This window comes from Natator depressus, chromosome 8 (assembly GCF_965152275.1).
Source record: "Natator depressus isolate rNatDep1 chromosome 8, rNatDep2.hap1, whole genome shotgun sequence".
Classification (NCBI taxonomy): domain Eukaryota; kingdom Metazoa; phylum Chordata; order Testudines; family Cheloniidae; genus Natator; species Natator depressus.
Genome location: NC_134241.1, coordinates 47,962,881 through 47,978,899, shown reverse-complemented (window position 1 = coordinate 47,978,899; position 16,019 = coordinate 47,962,881). Strand labels below are relative to the sequence as shown.

The 16,019-nt window shown below is 50.9% G+C and overlaps 1 protein-coding gene across 2 annotated transcripts in view; it reads right to left on the bottom strand.

The window, feature by feature from the left end:
- Positions 1-286: 286 nt before the first annotated feature.
- The window catches only part of UCK2 (uridine-cytidine kinase 2), a 37,990-nt gene continuing 22,257 nt past the window's right edge, over positions 287-16,019 (bottom strand). For both annotated transcript variants that reach the window (XM_074960952.1, XM_074960953.1), the window contains 6 exons: positions 14,124-14,283; positions 12,980-13,076; positions 12,012-12,154; positions 5,180-5,277; positions 1,458-1,506; positions 287-753 (listed from right to left, as the gene is read on the bottom strand). In XM_074960952.1, the coding sequence (XP_074817053.1) occupies positions 614-753; positions 1,458-1,506; positions 5,180-5,277; positions 12,012-12,154; positions 12,980-13,076; positions 14,124-14,283 (687 nt within the window). In that variant the 3' untranslated portion in view covers positions 287-613. The remainder of the gene's footprint in view (positions 754-1,457; positions 1,507-5,179; positions 5,278-12,011; positions 12,155-12,979; positions 13,077-14,123; positions 14,284-16,019) is intronic.

Here is a 16,019-nt window from a genome sequence, read left to right as displayed (position 1 = left end):
CAAACCCAGCACCCTCCTGCAGAACAGGCACAGCAGCTGTGTGGCCACACACAGCCACGCAGGCCAACAGCAAAAACATCACAGTATGCGCCACACCGAGCCTGCCACCCACGCGCCCCAGCCATGGGGTGGCTGCTTCTGGTTCCTAGGCAGCTTGGTCACCTAGTTTGAAGCCTTTGGTACAGTTTCCCCCTCCCACACTTACCAGTTCCCCACACCAGCAGCACCCATGTGCTTCCCTCCCCACCCCGCTCCCTTGTCCCAGCTGCCCTCAGCAATACCAAGCCTGGCAAATACCTTATGGCAAGTAGTTTTACAGTGTTCTTTTTACACAAAAATAGAGCGATTCTGTATTGATAGCCAGTTCCGTGCCGGAGTGGTTACTGAGCGAAGCCAGCGGTAGGCATCCCCAGCGGCATCTGGGATTATGGGTATCCAGATGCTCCTCTCTCATTTCCAAGATACAAAATTAAAGGCATGTGTCTCCATCTAGTTACTTAAATATCGGGAGGCTGGGGGCGGGGGAGGAGGGGTGACTGGACACAGTACGGACAAATCAGCTGCAGCAGAGCCCAACCACCATCCACCCCCAACCTCACCCCAAGGCCTGGGGTCAGTGTGGCCGGCTACTTGACTCAGAAGGCTGCCTCTGGCATGGATTGGTGTAGCCGTTCAGGCAGCTGTTGATCTGGCGTTTACTGTGTCCTCCGTTCAGAATGTCCTGGATGTGCTGCACGATCAGGTTTATGGCCACTGGGTGTGCGGGAAACAGATGGGGTTAGATTGTACAGTATAAATAAGTCCCGAGCTACAGAAATGGGGCCACTCCCAGCTCCCTTTGCAATGCAGTGGGGCACATGCCCGGGAGTGCCAGGCTGTCAGCACTGCAGGGAACAGTGACACCAGCCAAGTCACTGAGTGATAGCTTCCCGCATGCAGGCAGCGCCTCATCCTCTCCCGCAGCCAGAGAGGAGCCACCCGTCAGTGGAGTGACACTGATCACAGCAGTGAGGAGCTGGCTCTTCCTCTCTAATGGGACTATCCGAGCATATGTACTTTAGACCTACCAAAAGCCCCCTTCACCTTAACAGGTCTTCCTCCAGAAGGGGTTCATGCTGCAGGATACAGAGGGGGTCCCATGCTACTCTGAGTTATTGCCTCTTGTACTCCGGTTCACACGTTAAGCTGCAGCCTGCCAGCCCACCCATACAGCGACAGGGAGCATCTAGGAGTTTCCTATGGGAGAGCACCTCCTTCAACCACGTCTGCAGACTGTAACTGACCTTGAAAGCCAGATATGGGACTCATCACCTCGCTAGGAGCCACACTGGCTCCCATCTAACCACAGCCCCGCAGGAGCCATTCATGTCCACATGCCCAAGAGCAGCCATGGCCCCATTAGTCAGTTTTCCCACATGAAGCCTCCCCGTCCATTAAGGAGGAGCATCACCGCTCACCTTCATTATCTGCCCCCCTGGGGATGATCACGTCAGCATACTTCTTGGTCTGTGAGAAGAGAGCGCAGTGTTACAGAGACCAGAGCGTGTAACTGACCGAGTGCTGAAGTATTTTCATTCATTTATACCTCTGAAGATTTCATACCAGAGTCCAGCAGTGCCAAACCCCCCCCCCCCCCAACCTCAGCCACCCCACCATGGGACGTTTAAAAAAAAACAAAAAACACCACCACAAAACCACACTCTGGCTTCTTTTCATTTGCCCTCTCGTTTGAGCTTTAGGGTACGCTCTGAGCACGTTTTCATGCTTTTCTCCACAACGATGGAGGCTACAAAGTTTCAATAGTAGAAATTGTTATCAGGTGAGAATCTCGTGACTCCGGAAGCTGGTGCTTCAAGATAAACATCCCACCAAAGATCACCAGACTCACAATAAGGGTCACAGGAGTTGACAAGACTGAGTTGCACAGGGAGTTTGTGGGAAGAGGCTGCCAACTAGTTTGTTTCGATGGGATTTCAGTGTTGCTTACACCACCCTTCTGGAAGGTTAACGATGCAGCATCCCACTGTTTGCTGGCTCACACCTTCCTCCCCCACAAGGCCAATGCCAGCTTCATCCCCGCCTTGGCATTTAGCCTGGAGCACAGTGAAGCCACCCACACGGCACTGCTATCAGCCACTGTCAGGGTTCCCTCCCCACTCTGAACTCTAGGGTTCCCTCCCCACTCTGAACTCTAGTTAAAGACTTCCCCAAGGCACAAATTCTTCCTTGTCCTTGGATGGTATTGCTGCCACCACCAAGTGAGTTAGACGAAGATTTAGGAAAAGGACCATTTGGAGTTCATGTTTCTCCAAAATATCCCGCCCAAGCCCCTTCACCCCCCTTTCCTGGGGAGGCTTGAGAGTAAACAAGATAAGCACAGACCAGACCCTTGGGTTTTTAGGGACACTAAAAACCCAATCAGATTCTTAAAAACAGAACTTTATAATAAAGAAAAAAAATAAAAGAAGCACCTCTGTAAAATCAGGATGGAAGGTCATTTTACAGGGTAGTAAGATTTAAAACACAGAGGATTCCCCTCTCGGCAAAACTTTAAAGTTACAAAAAACAAACATTCCTCTTAGCACAGGGAAAATTCACAAGCTAAAAACAAAAAAGATACTCTAACGCATTTCCTTGCTATTACTTACTATTTCTGTAATTTTAGATGTATCATTCAGTAGGAGCTGGATTACTTGCTTGGTCTCTCTCTTTGTCTTGGAGAGACAACAAGGAGCACAAAACAAAAAAAATTTGAAAGTATCTTCTTCCCTTACTAGTCCTTTTGGTCAGGTGCCAACCAGGTTATCTGAGCTTCTTAACCCGTTACAAGTAAAGGAGGGACTTTATGCTACCCTCAGCTGTATGTTTATGACAGCCACAAAACCAGAGCACTGGGCCAAGCATTTAATTGTTGTCGCTGCTGCAGAATCTGCCCTGCACAGCCAGACCCTGAGAGCTCCCAGGGGCGGTGGCCAGGCTGTGGGAATAGCCTCTCTCCGCAAACTGCTACATTATTCATGGCTTTAGATAATGGCAGTTATGGGAGCCCATTACGGCCTAGCTCTGGCTCTTAGGGCTGGTCTACACTGGCACTTTACAGCGCTGCAACTTTCTCGCTCAGGGGTGTGAAAAAACACCCCCTTGAGCGCAGCAAGTTTCAGCGCTGGGAGCTACGCCCCTTGTGGAGGTGGTTTTAAAAAGAGCGCTGGGAGACCTGTCTCCTAGCGCTCTGCTGCGACTACACAAGCAATGTTAAAGCGCTGCCACGGCAGCACTTTAGGACTAGTTTACACTGGCAACGCTAAGACAAGGTGGAGGAATGTAATATTGTTTATTGGACCAACTTCTGCTAGTGAGGGAGACAAGCTTTTGAGCCACACACTTTCTTCTTCAGGTCTGGGAAAGGTACTCTGAGCGTAACAGCTACATACAAGATCCAACAGATAATGTACACTAACTGCTTATGCTAAACAACCTGTTCGCTCTTCTGTTTAGTTGCGACACTCTCCCTACCTTTCCCACACCTGAAGAGCTCTTTGTGGCTCAAAACTTTGTGTCTCCTCAACAGAAGATGGTCCAATAAAAGACATTACCTTCCCAACCTTGTCTCTCTATGATCCTGGGACTGACATGACAACAAGAACATTGCATAGCTGTGGATCTGTCAGATTCCAGTCATGGGGATTCCCCCCCAGCCCATCTGACCCAGAGCTAGTTAGGAGATCAGTACCAGGATTGCCAGCGCTTACACCAGGTTGTCTGTCCTGCACTGCATGCAAGTAGAATAGCTGCCCCTTGAGCCATGAGCTTGGAGCAGGGGGTGCAGATCAGACAGAGGCAGGAATCACTGGGGCAGGAGGAGAAGAGATGTTGCTGCCACCTCTGTTGTGCACTCCTCTCCCTGCAGGACCATCAGCCGATTCTGGAAGCAGACAAGGGCAGCAGTAGCAATTTTGCTGGGGATCCATGGTCAGGAGAGGAGTGCGCTAAGGTGGCTAGAATACAGTTTCTTGCCTCCTTTCTGCAGCCGACTACCTACCCTTCCTGCCGGGCCTCTACACCCTCCCCTGATCCTATCAAGGAGGGAGCTAGACTTGGCTCTCATGACAGGTCTGCTCCACTCCACGTCTCCCAGAAGCCAGTGATGACTGTGTGGGACAGCAGATAGCCGGGAAGGAAGGTCCAACCCTGGACTGTCCCAGGGCGTCCTTAACCAGGCCTTGCATCCCGAAGGGACACACTAATGCAGCTCTCTGAGTGGAGCAAAGCAAGGCCCTGTCCCACCCTTTCCCTCCCTGGCTTGAGGAAAAGGAAGTGCAGTGCTGGGAATAGGAAAGAAAAAACAGTTAAGGAGGAGGGTGGTCGAATGGTTAAGGCACTTGACTAAGTCAGGAGTTCTGGGTTCTATTCCCACCTCTGCCCTGACTGACTTGCGACCTTGGGCAAGTCACTCCACCTCAGTGTCTCACTTCCCCCACATGCAAGAAGGGGATAAAAATCCTTCCTGGTCCGTGGTACTTAGATGTGCTCTGTGGGGCAGGGTCTGTCTCTTACTAGGCGCATGGCCAGTGCCTAGTGCAAGGGGGCCCTGATCTTTGTTCCAGGCCTGTAGATACTACCACACACAGACTGGCAATGTGGGCTCCTTGTGTTCACCTCCCAGGCCCCCCACCTCCACTCTCCCTCTGCCTTTCCTGGGAGCCAAAACCATCTCCACTGAAGTCGCTTCACTTCTGATTCCAGGAATCCACAGCTGGCACCCAGCAAGCTCTTTGTTGGCTTTGTAGCCAGCCAGAAGGGTGAACCCCAGGCCAAGACCTGCAGCACAGAGCTCAGTCTCCTGCCCCTCCTTATGGGCCAACCAGAAGGCGTGAGCACTAGCTGTCTCCCAGCACACCCAGGACAGCTGTTATCCACTGGGGCTATGCACAAGTTTCACCCACAAGTAGGGACTTCCCCTGCTGCTGCTGTATCCAGCTGGAAATTCCAGCCACAGGGAAGTGACCATTGAGAGCAACAGACACCATGTCCTGCCATGCGGCCATCTGTGCCTGCAGGGAGAGGATGCACACTGTCCAGGCTGGTGCTGTCCTGAGCAAAGTGACATGGCTGCACGGTAGGGCGGGCCCCAGTGAGAAGCTCCCAGCCAGCTCGCGGGGTGGTTGTTTTTCTCACTCACTGGCAAGCAGAATTCCTCAAAGGCTGGTTTGACGAAGGTAATGTACTGAGACAAGATCTGCTCAAGGTCCCGGCCTCGCTCGCTGATGTCCCGTAACACTAAGAGAAAAACAAGGCAGTCAGGAGCCAATTGCATAGGTCAATGCATCCCCGCCCCCGTTTCCCAGACAGGCCCCTTTCGGCCACGCTTCAGGCAGGCAGGCTTGATGGCTCGCAGTTTAATGCCATTTGGTTGCAAGAGCTCCCGATAGCAGGGGGCTGATATTACAGGCCTGAGCCAGATAACATGGAGCAGGGGGCTGTGCATGTTCCCCCCTTCCATGTCTATCAGTGCACTTCAACTCACAACATTCCAGTCCTGCCTCCAGAGTTCTCTCAATACACCAGTCCCAGCCTACGGCCCTGATGCTACTGCATTACTGGGGTCCCCCCACAGCTCTGCTGATGCCCCTCAATCCTGACCTGCAGCCCCCTGGTATTCCAGTCTCAGACCCCTCACACCGATCTGTGAATACCCCTCAATCAGGGCCGTCCTTAGGCATATGCAGCTGCATAGGGCACCATGAAATTTGGGGCATCAAATTGCCCCAAATTTCATGGTGCCCTAGGCAGCTGCGTGCTGCATACGTGGCAGCTCCAGCCCCATGACCAGCCCTATCCCTTGGCCGGCCCCCCCGCGGGTTGCGCCCACTGCAAGGGGCAGGGTCGTTGGGGGCCCCATGCCCCCCCCTAGGGACAACTCCCTTCACCCCACCTCTTACCCTTCCCCCTGCTCTGCCCCCAGCCTGCCCCCATTCCACCTCTTCCCCCAGCGACCCCGAGCTCACTGGCAGTGGTGGGAAGTGGAGCAACCCGGTCCCAGCCCGCTCTACTCCGCCAGCTCCCAGCTGCGGCGCTCCGCTTCCTGCCACCGGTGAGTGTGGGATGTTGGGGAAAAAGACAGTCCCCCACTCTCACTGGCGCCTGGGAGCTGTCGGAGTCGAGCTGGCTGGGGCTGGGCTGCTCCGCTTCCTGCTGCTGCCAGTGAGTGCGGGGGGAAGAACCCCTTCCCCCAAGCCCCCTTTCCTGAGCGACACAGCTGGGGCCAGGGCAAGGGAAACGGAGCAGGCTGCTCCTGGCCCCCTACTAATCCCCCGGGCCACTCTGGGCCTGTGGGGCCCCCAAAAGTGCTCCCCCACCGCTCCTGCCTCCCAGACTTGGGGGGGGGAGGGGGGAGGAGAAGAGAGAGAAGGCACTTCTGCCGCACATGCCGGGTACTTCAGCATACGGGTTACAGCTGCAGGGAGTCCAGCACCCTTAGACTTACTATAGTGTCAGCTGTGATACTCTGAGGAAGTGCGGCACCCTCAGAATAGGTAGGTAAAGTGTCCAAGACGCCAGGGGAGGCTCCAATTCTGTTTCCACAAGGCTCCTCCCTCCAGGGATTGGGCTTTACCTGCTGCTATGGCTAGTCTTATTTCTAGTGGTCTATATGCTTTGCTGACCCAGGATTTGCACCCATCCAGAAAGCCTGATATATACATGAGACCAAGGAGGGCTGGCAAAGATCAGATCAGGCCTGATGCATCTTCCATCAGAGTCCCTGGAGAGACTCCTGTTGACTGATGGGAGATGATCAGCCTCATTGCAAAGGGTAGTATCTGGAGCAGCTGGCCAGTTCTGCAATCTGGCAGCAGAACCACTCTTAGCAGAAAGAGCATGATGCAATTTACAAAAACCAAAGTCCCAAGTTTACTGCTCCAGCCTGTGCTAATCCAGGATTCTGGGCTCTGGTTCCCACAGTAACATTCAATTACAGTAATGCCTATGAGTGGGCTACGACTCAGTAGCCAGATCCCATTACATCATCCTGCCTAGTTTCTGCAGTTCAGAGGTTACAACCAGAAAGGACCATTAGTCACCGGCTCTGGCTTTCTGTGAAACACAGGCCATCGGCTCTCCCCCCACATCCCATTACTAGTTGAGATGGGTACATTCTTGGTCATTAGTTAGGGAAGGAGAGAAACAAGGCTGTGACTAGCGCTTTCCACAATGCCTATGAAAGGGAACACGGAAACCCTCTGGGTGGTCAATCCTCCCAAAAAAAGGAAGGAGTCCGGTCCCTTGAACAGGGAGGGAGCTGCTCTCCGATGGGCCTGCTGGTCTCCAGCCAACCATACTGCAGGGCTTTAGAAGCTGGGGGTGGGGGGGAGAGAGAATGAACACAACAGTTCCCAGTCACTGACCTTCACCTATGGCAAGGGCTGGAAGAGGGTAGTTGAGCACCGATTTGAGGATCGCTGTCTTTAGGGGCTGTCTGTTCATCACTTAAGATTTCTTGCTTCCAGGGCTCTATTAGCCAAGACCTATAAGCCCCACTGACACACCCACCTCAGCGATCAATAGAGAGGTCTTTTCAAATCAGCTGGCTCAGTTTTTTCATTGAGGTGGTGGTGCTGGGAGGGGGGTTCATTTCTCAGTTGCTATCATTGGGCTGAGGGCCATTTCTCAGTTCCTAGCACCAGGAAGAACTATAGCTGGATCTTAATAAGGGATTGGATAATTTTAAGACCAATGACATTAGAAATCACGTACTAAGATAAAGGTAACCAAATCTCATGCTTCAGGGCATGAGCCGATTGCCACAGTGGTCAGGCAGGTTTACAATGAACCTATATAAAGCACTGTATTGTCAGCCAAGTGCAGGTGATTTTCACCTTCCCTTGGGACATGAGACGCAGGCCATCTGCAGAGGTGGGAGATGCAACTGGACAGATGGCAAATCCTAGATCCCCAATATCATGACCACTGAGTAAGGGAGACTCCTTTTGTAAGGTCCGTATGCAGGGTTTACAACCTGCTAGTTCTCCCTCCCATCCCCACAGTGACTGTACTGTGACTTCCCTGAATGAGTCACATGGAAGCAGCGGGCTGAGCACAGAAGAGACAGATGGGTGTAAAAAAAAGTAGCGTTTATCAGCAATGACAACATCTCCCCTACTGACGAGACAGTGGCGTTGGCTTGACAGTGGCAGGCACCCTGGAGAATCTTGGCTCTAGCTTTCTCAGCCAGCACTGAAATCCCATCTCAGACACAGGATGAACACATCTCTGGAATTCTACAGAGACACCCACTCATGCTGGGTGGGCCTTCCCTAGAGTCCCTTAATGGAGTTCTGCACTAGTGTCCTGTTTTGTCTATACTCAGACACCTTGGCTGAGATTTCCAGGGCTGCATAGATAGGGCCCTGTGTAAAGCACATCTTTAGAAAACTCATGACATCTTTAGAAAAAGCATGAATGACAGTGTGAATGTACAATGAATTTTACAAACAAAATATAGTCTTAAGACAATACTATTTAAAATATCATTGTTTGGGGGCATTTTCACACCCTCTGGGAAACTGTAATTTATACAAGCTTCTAAGAACAGGGGATTTAAAGACATCTCCTATTAAAAGGTGTCTCTAAATTCCTTAGGTGCATTTAAAAAAAAAAAAAAAAAAAAAAAACAAACACACACAACAACCACCACCAAAAACCACCCTCAACCAGCATTTGCCAGTAGATGAGATCCCATAATCTCTCATAGACCCGGTGGTGCCAAAGTCCTCCCTACACTACGCGAAGAGGTATCCTAGCAAACAGTTGGTTTTAAGGCCTTAAATTTGCAACACAGCACCCGCGGCAGCTGGCTCAGGCAGTCAGCTCTTACAAAATGCAACACGTGGCATCAAGTCTTCAGCCCAGGTCCAGTCTCTCACACACACACACACTCACTTTCTTGCATTTTCTCCAGGGTGGCCAGGAAGCAATGAGTGTGACAGCAGTACCAGTTTGTCTGCATTTCCCCAATGCCATGCTGCAACACAGCAACTTGTGTTTTGTAGTTAATGCTAAACCAGGCCTCTTCACCACCCTGCACCACCAGCCACAGACCCATGCTACCCGTGGTCCTTTTTTGCTCTATAATGCCCAGCCTCCGCTGAGTGCACATGTGGTAGCCAGTCTTCTGCTTCCTACATGCAGTGCTTGCTCCAATCAAGACCTTCAAGAAGACTAGGAGCTGTGCAAGAGCCCTGCTCAGCTTCTGGAGCAGTTCAAGCAGAGCTCACCTCCACAACCTATGGCCAGCAGCCCCACATCAAGCATTGCCAAGGTAGAGGGTTGGGAACGGTACCAAGGGACTGGAGTCCTAGTACAATAAAACTCAGGTTGCGAGTTGTGCATATTGGGCTCTTCAAGTCATTGGTCTGGATCAGTTTGAAGGAAATCCCCTTCTGAAGGGGCAACTATCCCAACTCCTCTTTGATAAGGTCCCTCACCAAAGACTCATAAGCAAAGTAAGCAGTCATGGGATGAGAGGGGAGGTCCTCTCATGGAGCAGTAACTGGTTACAAGATAGGAATCAATGGTCAGTTTTCAGACTGGAAAGAGGTAAGTTAGAGTCCTCCAGGGACCTCTACTGGGACCAGTGCTGTTTAATATATTCATAAGTGATGTGGAAAAAGGGATAAACAGTGAGGTGGTAAAATTTACAGACAATACAAAATTACTCAAGATAGTTAAGCCCAAAGCATACTGCGAAGAGTTACAAAAGGGAACTCACAAAACTGGGAGACAAAACGGCAGATGAAATTCAATGTTGATAAAAGCATATGCACATTGTATGTATAGTTGGGATTAGAGCTTTCCAATATATTGGGATCTAAATTAGCTGTTACCACTCAAGAAAGATCTCGGAGTCATTGTGGATAGTTCTCTGAAAACATCCACTCAATATTCAGCAGCAGTCAAAAAAAAATAACCGAATATTAGGAACCATGAGCAAAGGGATGGATAATAAGACTGTAAATATCATGGCAACACTATATTAATCTCTGGTACGCCCACACTTTGAATACTACATGCAGTTCTGGTTGCCCATCTCAAAAAAGATGTATTGAATTGGAAAAGGTACAGAGAAGGCAACAAAAACCATTAGGAGTATGGAACATCTTCCATATGAGGAGCGATTAAAAAGACTGGGACTGTTCAGCTTGGAAAAGAGACTACTAAGGCGAGATAGGATAGCAGTCTATAAAATCATGACTGGTGTGGAGAAGTGAATAAGGAAGGGTTATTTACTCCTTCACATAACACAAGAACCAGGGGTCACCGATGATGGAAATAGGCAGCAGGTTTGAGACAATTATAAGGAAGTACGTCTTCAAACAATGTACGGTCAACCTGTAGAACTCATTGCCATGGAATGTGGTGAAGGCCAAAAAGTATAACGGGGTTCAAAAAAGAACTAGAGAAGTTCCTGGAGGATATGATCCATCAATGGTTATTAGCCAAGATGATCAGGGATGCAATGCGATGCTCTGGGTGTCCTTAGCCTCTGACTGCCAGAAGCTTGGAGTGGATGACAGAGGATGGATCACTCAAATATTGCCCTGTCCTGTCCTGTCCATTCCCTCTGAAACAGGCCACTGCTGGAAGACAGGATACTGGGCTAGATGGACCATTGGTCTGACAGAGTATAGCTGTTCTTAATGTAACCCATCCAGAGTCAGCCCAGACTGTCGATACTAAGCCAGGATGCTAAGAGCGAAGAGGGCTGACTGCAGTGGGAGCAGCCCACCACACACAGTACTGCAACTCCATGTGGTGTTGTGCTGTATGTGCTTGGAGCCAGGTTCTGGGTGGGGTGGGGGGAAGGAGTTTCCTCAACTCCAGAGACTGGCAATATGGTAACCAGAGCACCCAACTGACCTGCCTGCTTCATCCCAATTGGAAAACACATGACCTCTCCCAACCCCAGTCGTTCCACTGCCCCATCAGAGTCCAGCCTCCACAGCAGGCCAGCTCTCGCCGTTAGCATTACTATCAGAGTGGCAGTGGCTGTCTAGGGACAGAAGTGGCAACAGGGCTCCAGGGAGATACATTAGTGTTAAATACGCCTATTACTCCCCAAGTTCTACGGGTAGCTAAGAAAGATAATCCAGTGTCATAAGCCCTTGGCTTCCCAAATTCTACGTGCCTCCATTCCCAACCCTGAACTGCCATGCAATGGCTGCCACACTGTCAGTTCTTGGCCAGCGTTCATAGCCAGAGCCGACTGTCCACGGGAATCCTGCCAGGCAGGCCCTTCAGCTCCCAGAAAATATCCCACCCAAGCAAAGCAATTTTGGAAGTGACCCCCAAGCCCTCTGCTCCCAACCAGCACTAGGCATGTGAGGAGTTTCAGGATGCAGTGGCATTAGCCACCATATTATCAGGAGAGACTGTTAGTGTAGGCCCTTAGAGACAGGCCCTTATCCACCCAGAGCACGAGAAGTATCTGCAGAGACTCTCCCTTCCTGCAGTCACTCCCTGAGCTTACACAGCCCATCCCCACCTGCCATGCCCTCTCCTACACGACAGACATGGACTTGGAACTAGTCTTTAAACCAGTTTGCTGTACCGCTGCTTTTGGCACCCCAGGACTGGCGGACAACTGGCACTCCAGCTGTCTGCACTGAATGGAGCTGCCACAACAGAACTGAACATCTAGTCTGGAATCCTGTCACTCATGTTCGCCAAAGCCAGTTGCTTCGGAAAGCATAAAACCCACACAACCTAATACTACTTGGGATACAGGGCAAGAGCTTCCTGATGCCACCTGGGGGTTGATCTAATACCCTGGACCATGAAGGCCAAGTGCCCTTGCCATTTCTGTCTAGTTAGGAGTCACAGAAGATATCCTCCATCAATCCAACAGACCAATCCTGCTTCAGAATCTTTGCCTGCAATGTCTCACAGAAAGCAAGCTCCCAAGTCAGTTATGCACCAAGTAGCATCTTTCTACCTGGCTAGCGATGCACCCTCACCTCTGCGGGACAGCCGGGTGTCTGCATCAGTGTCCACAAATAGCTTCATCCGGAAGAGGTCCCGGACCTCCTGGGTGTAGAAGGCCAGGATGCCCTCAAAGAGGACCACATCAGCTGGGTACACAGTCACTGTCTCCTCCTTCCTGCCACACATGAGAAAGGCATGTCAGAACAAGATGCACAGCACGAGGAAGAGCTTCCCTGATGGGAGGAGTGTTGGGGATGACGGTTTCTTGGCTCTGTGCCTCACTGACACCAACTCTGGGAGAGATGTCACCTCTCTGTGACTCAGCTTTCACCACTCTGCCCCATCCCAGTACGGCAAAGCTTAACCAGGGAATCCAAAGGTTATGGACACTCCTCCCTAAAATATGGTGAAAGGAGGGAGCAGGCTAGACCATCCCCCTCACTGCCACCATGTGCATGCTCATTTCCTCCAGGCAGCTGCTGTATGCAAGAGTCAAACTAATCAACCACGCTCAGGGACCCACCCACAGGAACAGACACCCCTTCCAGTTTCTCCAGTGAAGGAAGCAAGTGTCGTGCAGACGACAGCCCCATTCACTATGCAACCTAGGTGCATTCCCTGAGCACTTTATGAAGCAGAGGTCCTGTGGGAAATAGCATGTGATTGTACTGTAACACACACAGAATTTAGGTTGAGTGGATAAATAAAAAATAAAAAAAAATGCCACAATGCAGGTTGAGTGCTTGACTTTGTAACCCTTGTAACCTTTTTGGTGTGGACTATTCAGCTCAAGCATTTGGGCAATATACAGTGCATACAAGAGCTGGCAAAATAAAAGACACCTTCTCCAGAAATACCCCATATTGGTAGTTTGTGCTCAAGAGATCATTGCCTGGAGTGTCAGGGAGGGAGGGTGCTGCAAATGAGGATGGACAGAGCTGCATCCCACACTCCTGAATCAGAGCAACAGGTGCAGAGCAAGGCAGGAGTAGTGTCTTACCTGGAATGGGAAACAAAGTCATAGACAGGAATCTGGACTGTCTTCCCTTCCATGATCTCTTTGAGCGTTTTGACGATGAGCTCGTTGTCAAAGGCATCTGAGGAGAGACAAGCTGTTATGAAGGCTGCCTGCCAACCTCTGCCCCCATACATCATGGTATTTCAACCTAGACAGAGTCCCTGCTGAGCTAGACATGGAGGAGCGGAGGCAGGTGCATGCTGCCTCAAGGTCTGAGCGCTATTGGGCTAGATCCCCCGCTGGTGGAAAGAGGCAGAACTCCACTGAAATCAGTGGGACTATGCTGCTTTACACCAGCTGAGGATCCAGCCCTGGAAGATCAATACAATCTTTGTACTGATTTTGTTTAAAGCCAAGACTAAAAAGAGTGAATCTCCTCCTGAACCCCAGCCCCTCAGAGACTAGAGCAGCCTTTTATCCCTGAACAGCTCCCTCCCACAGCTTCACAGAAAGGGCTCTGTTAGCAAGGCAGCCCGCTGCCCAAGGCAGCTGAGTTTTGGGTGAGGCGGTTCTGGAATTTCCCACCAGCCCATTAAGCAGTTGAAAAAGTCTCTGTTATAGTAACAGGAATTGGGCTTCCTTTGTATTTAGACCTAGTTTGTTTAGTCCTAGTTTGTTATCCTGCTCAGTAGGTGACCTCAGTTGGGGTAAGGCTTAAAATCCCAGCCTTTAAGGAGGAGATGTTTTAAACACTACTCTCCTTGGGCAGAGTATTCCCCTCCGGCTGGGCAGTGCGCTGAGCATGTCAACCCACAGGTGGCTGCTTTTCAGTGGTGCGGTTTGCATATAGTCTGCAGAGCACTTTAGGATCTTCAGGATGAAATCAGATGCAGAAGTGGAAATAAATGTTATAGGATGGTGCAACCATCCTCTTGGGATAAGGACAAGACCCAGGATCATTGCACTAGGAACCTGATCAGGATATGGCAGCTGGTCCCAAGCAAGCCAATGCACTGCATCACTACCCGTCCACCCCACTTTAATGCAGTGGGGCAAGAAGCTGGGTCCCCGGCATTACCAAGAGGTTCTGTGCCAGTGAATTAAAGGAACGACTCAGATCAGGAGAGGTGTAACTGAAGCCCTACCACAGCCCAACACCTCCTCCCAAAGATCAGGCTCCATTCACCTGGGTGGTCAAAGTTGAACTGGCCCTTGAGTGCCTTGGACTTCTGCTCAGAGGTAAGGACCCGATAGAAGCTGTCTTGGCTCAGTATCACCACCTGCTTCTGGCGATAATCCACCTCGTTCTGGCCCAGTAGCTGGACGATTCTGGCACAGACCGAGGACTTCAGGCGACGTAGCAAGGGGGAAAATGAAAGAAGAGAGTCTGATGCAAATGGAGACTACTCTGAGCAGGAGACCTGCAGACTGAGGTCTTGGTTGGTGGGGAGCAGGAGGCTGCAGGCTCAGGCGAGAGACATTCCCATCCTCATCTGATGCTTTGCTCCTTAGCCAAGGAGCAGAGAGCTCATCTGTCCTCTTGAGACATCCCAAAGCCATCTGAGTGCTGCCCCTGGATCCTTTTCTAAGGGTATTGTTTTGTGGCCTATTGCTCATTTATTTAGCTAATAGGTGTGAAGCCACCTGCCCTCTCACTTCCCCATGTGCCTTCTACCTGCTGGGAGGGAGAAGGGGCTCTCTCTCTCTGTGTCCCAGACCTGTTCTCCCAACCAGCTCAAAACCTCCTAGCTGTCATAAGTCTCCACTATCCTACTCTTGCTCCAGCCTATCTTGTCCCCCATTCTGAGAGTAGCTCCAGGGGCTGCTCTGAGCTTTCCACAGGCAGTAGCATGAAGCCAACCTGATCCAGGTCACTTGCCCTGTCACCCATGGGGTTCCCATTAGCAGCAGTGACAGCCAATGTGACTCAGGGTCCGCCCTCACTAAAGAGCAGCTGAGGAGGCCTACAAGGAGCAGTAGAGGCTCAGGAGCTGCACTCAAACTGGCTCCAGGAGTGGTGTTTGTGGGACAGAAGCCAACAAGCTCTATTCTCCCCTCGCTCACACAGAGAAGTCTGCTGAACTCTGTTATGCCAGCGAGGGGAGAAATCAGGCTCTGACTGGGGAAGTTGGAGGGGAGAAAAAGCTGTACAGAAGTTGTTTTAACACCCTAAATAAAGCCCAGTGGAAAGTAGCTCATTCTGCACTGGCCAGAAAACAGGAGGGCCTTTCTCCGAGAGTTCTGCAGCAGCAAGCAGGGCTTGGAGGAGCAGCAGAAAGCACATCCGGGTGCCTCTTGGCACAGAGGCTAAGGGAACTGTTGAATGAGCAGCTTGGTCTGTGGCTCTGGCTGACATCTCACACTTTCACACTAACAGAGAGAGCAGACCAGAATGAAGAGCCATGCAGCTGGGGACGGGTTTCAGGGAGAAGCTGCTGGGGATCCCAACCTGTTCTGTAAAGATGTCTGAAATCACCCTTTTGGGTGCCCAAGCTCAGGTTGTTTGGATGGTAGATTAAGCTAGTCTGGGGAGGGTCCCAACAGCTGGGGGAGCAGACACGTGGCTGGTGGAAGCCTTCCCCAGCTCCATCCCTACCGCTGCTTCCCAACTGACTCAACAGGGAGGCAAGTGGCACGGGAGCATCGGAACAGAGGGAAGTAAGGAGGTGGCAGAGTATGGGTGAGAGAGGAGGAACTTTACTCCAAACTGGTTTGAAGATTTAAAACTGAACTACCAGGACAGAGAGGAGAGCTGCACTGGACCCCATCATACATACACTGAAGTCCCTGGGAGCTGCAGCAGCAAAGCACCTCTGGGGAAAAAAGGCGGCCCCTAACTTTAAGTTTCAGAGTAGCAGCCGTGTTAGTCTGTATTCACGGAAAGAAAAGGAGGACTTGTGGCACCTTAGAGACTAACCAGTTTATCTGAGCATAAGCTTTCGTGAGCTACAGCTCACTTCATCGGATTCATTCAGTAGAAAATACAGTGGGAAGATTTATATACATAGAGAACATGAAATAATGGGTTTCATAAACTATCATAGTGTTTATCAAGCATTCTTACAACTACAATACCCACCTG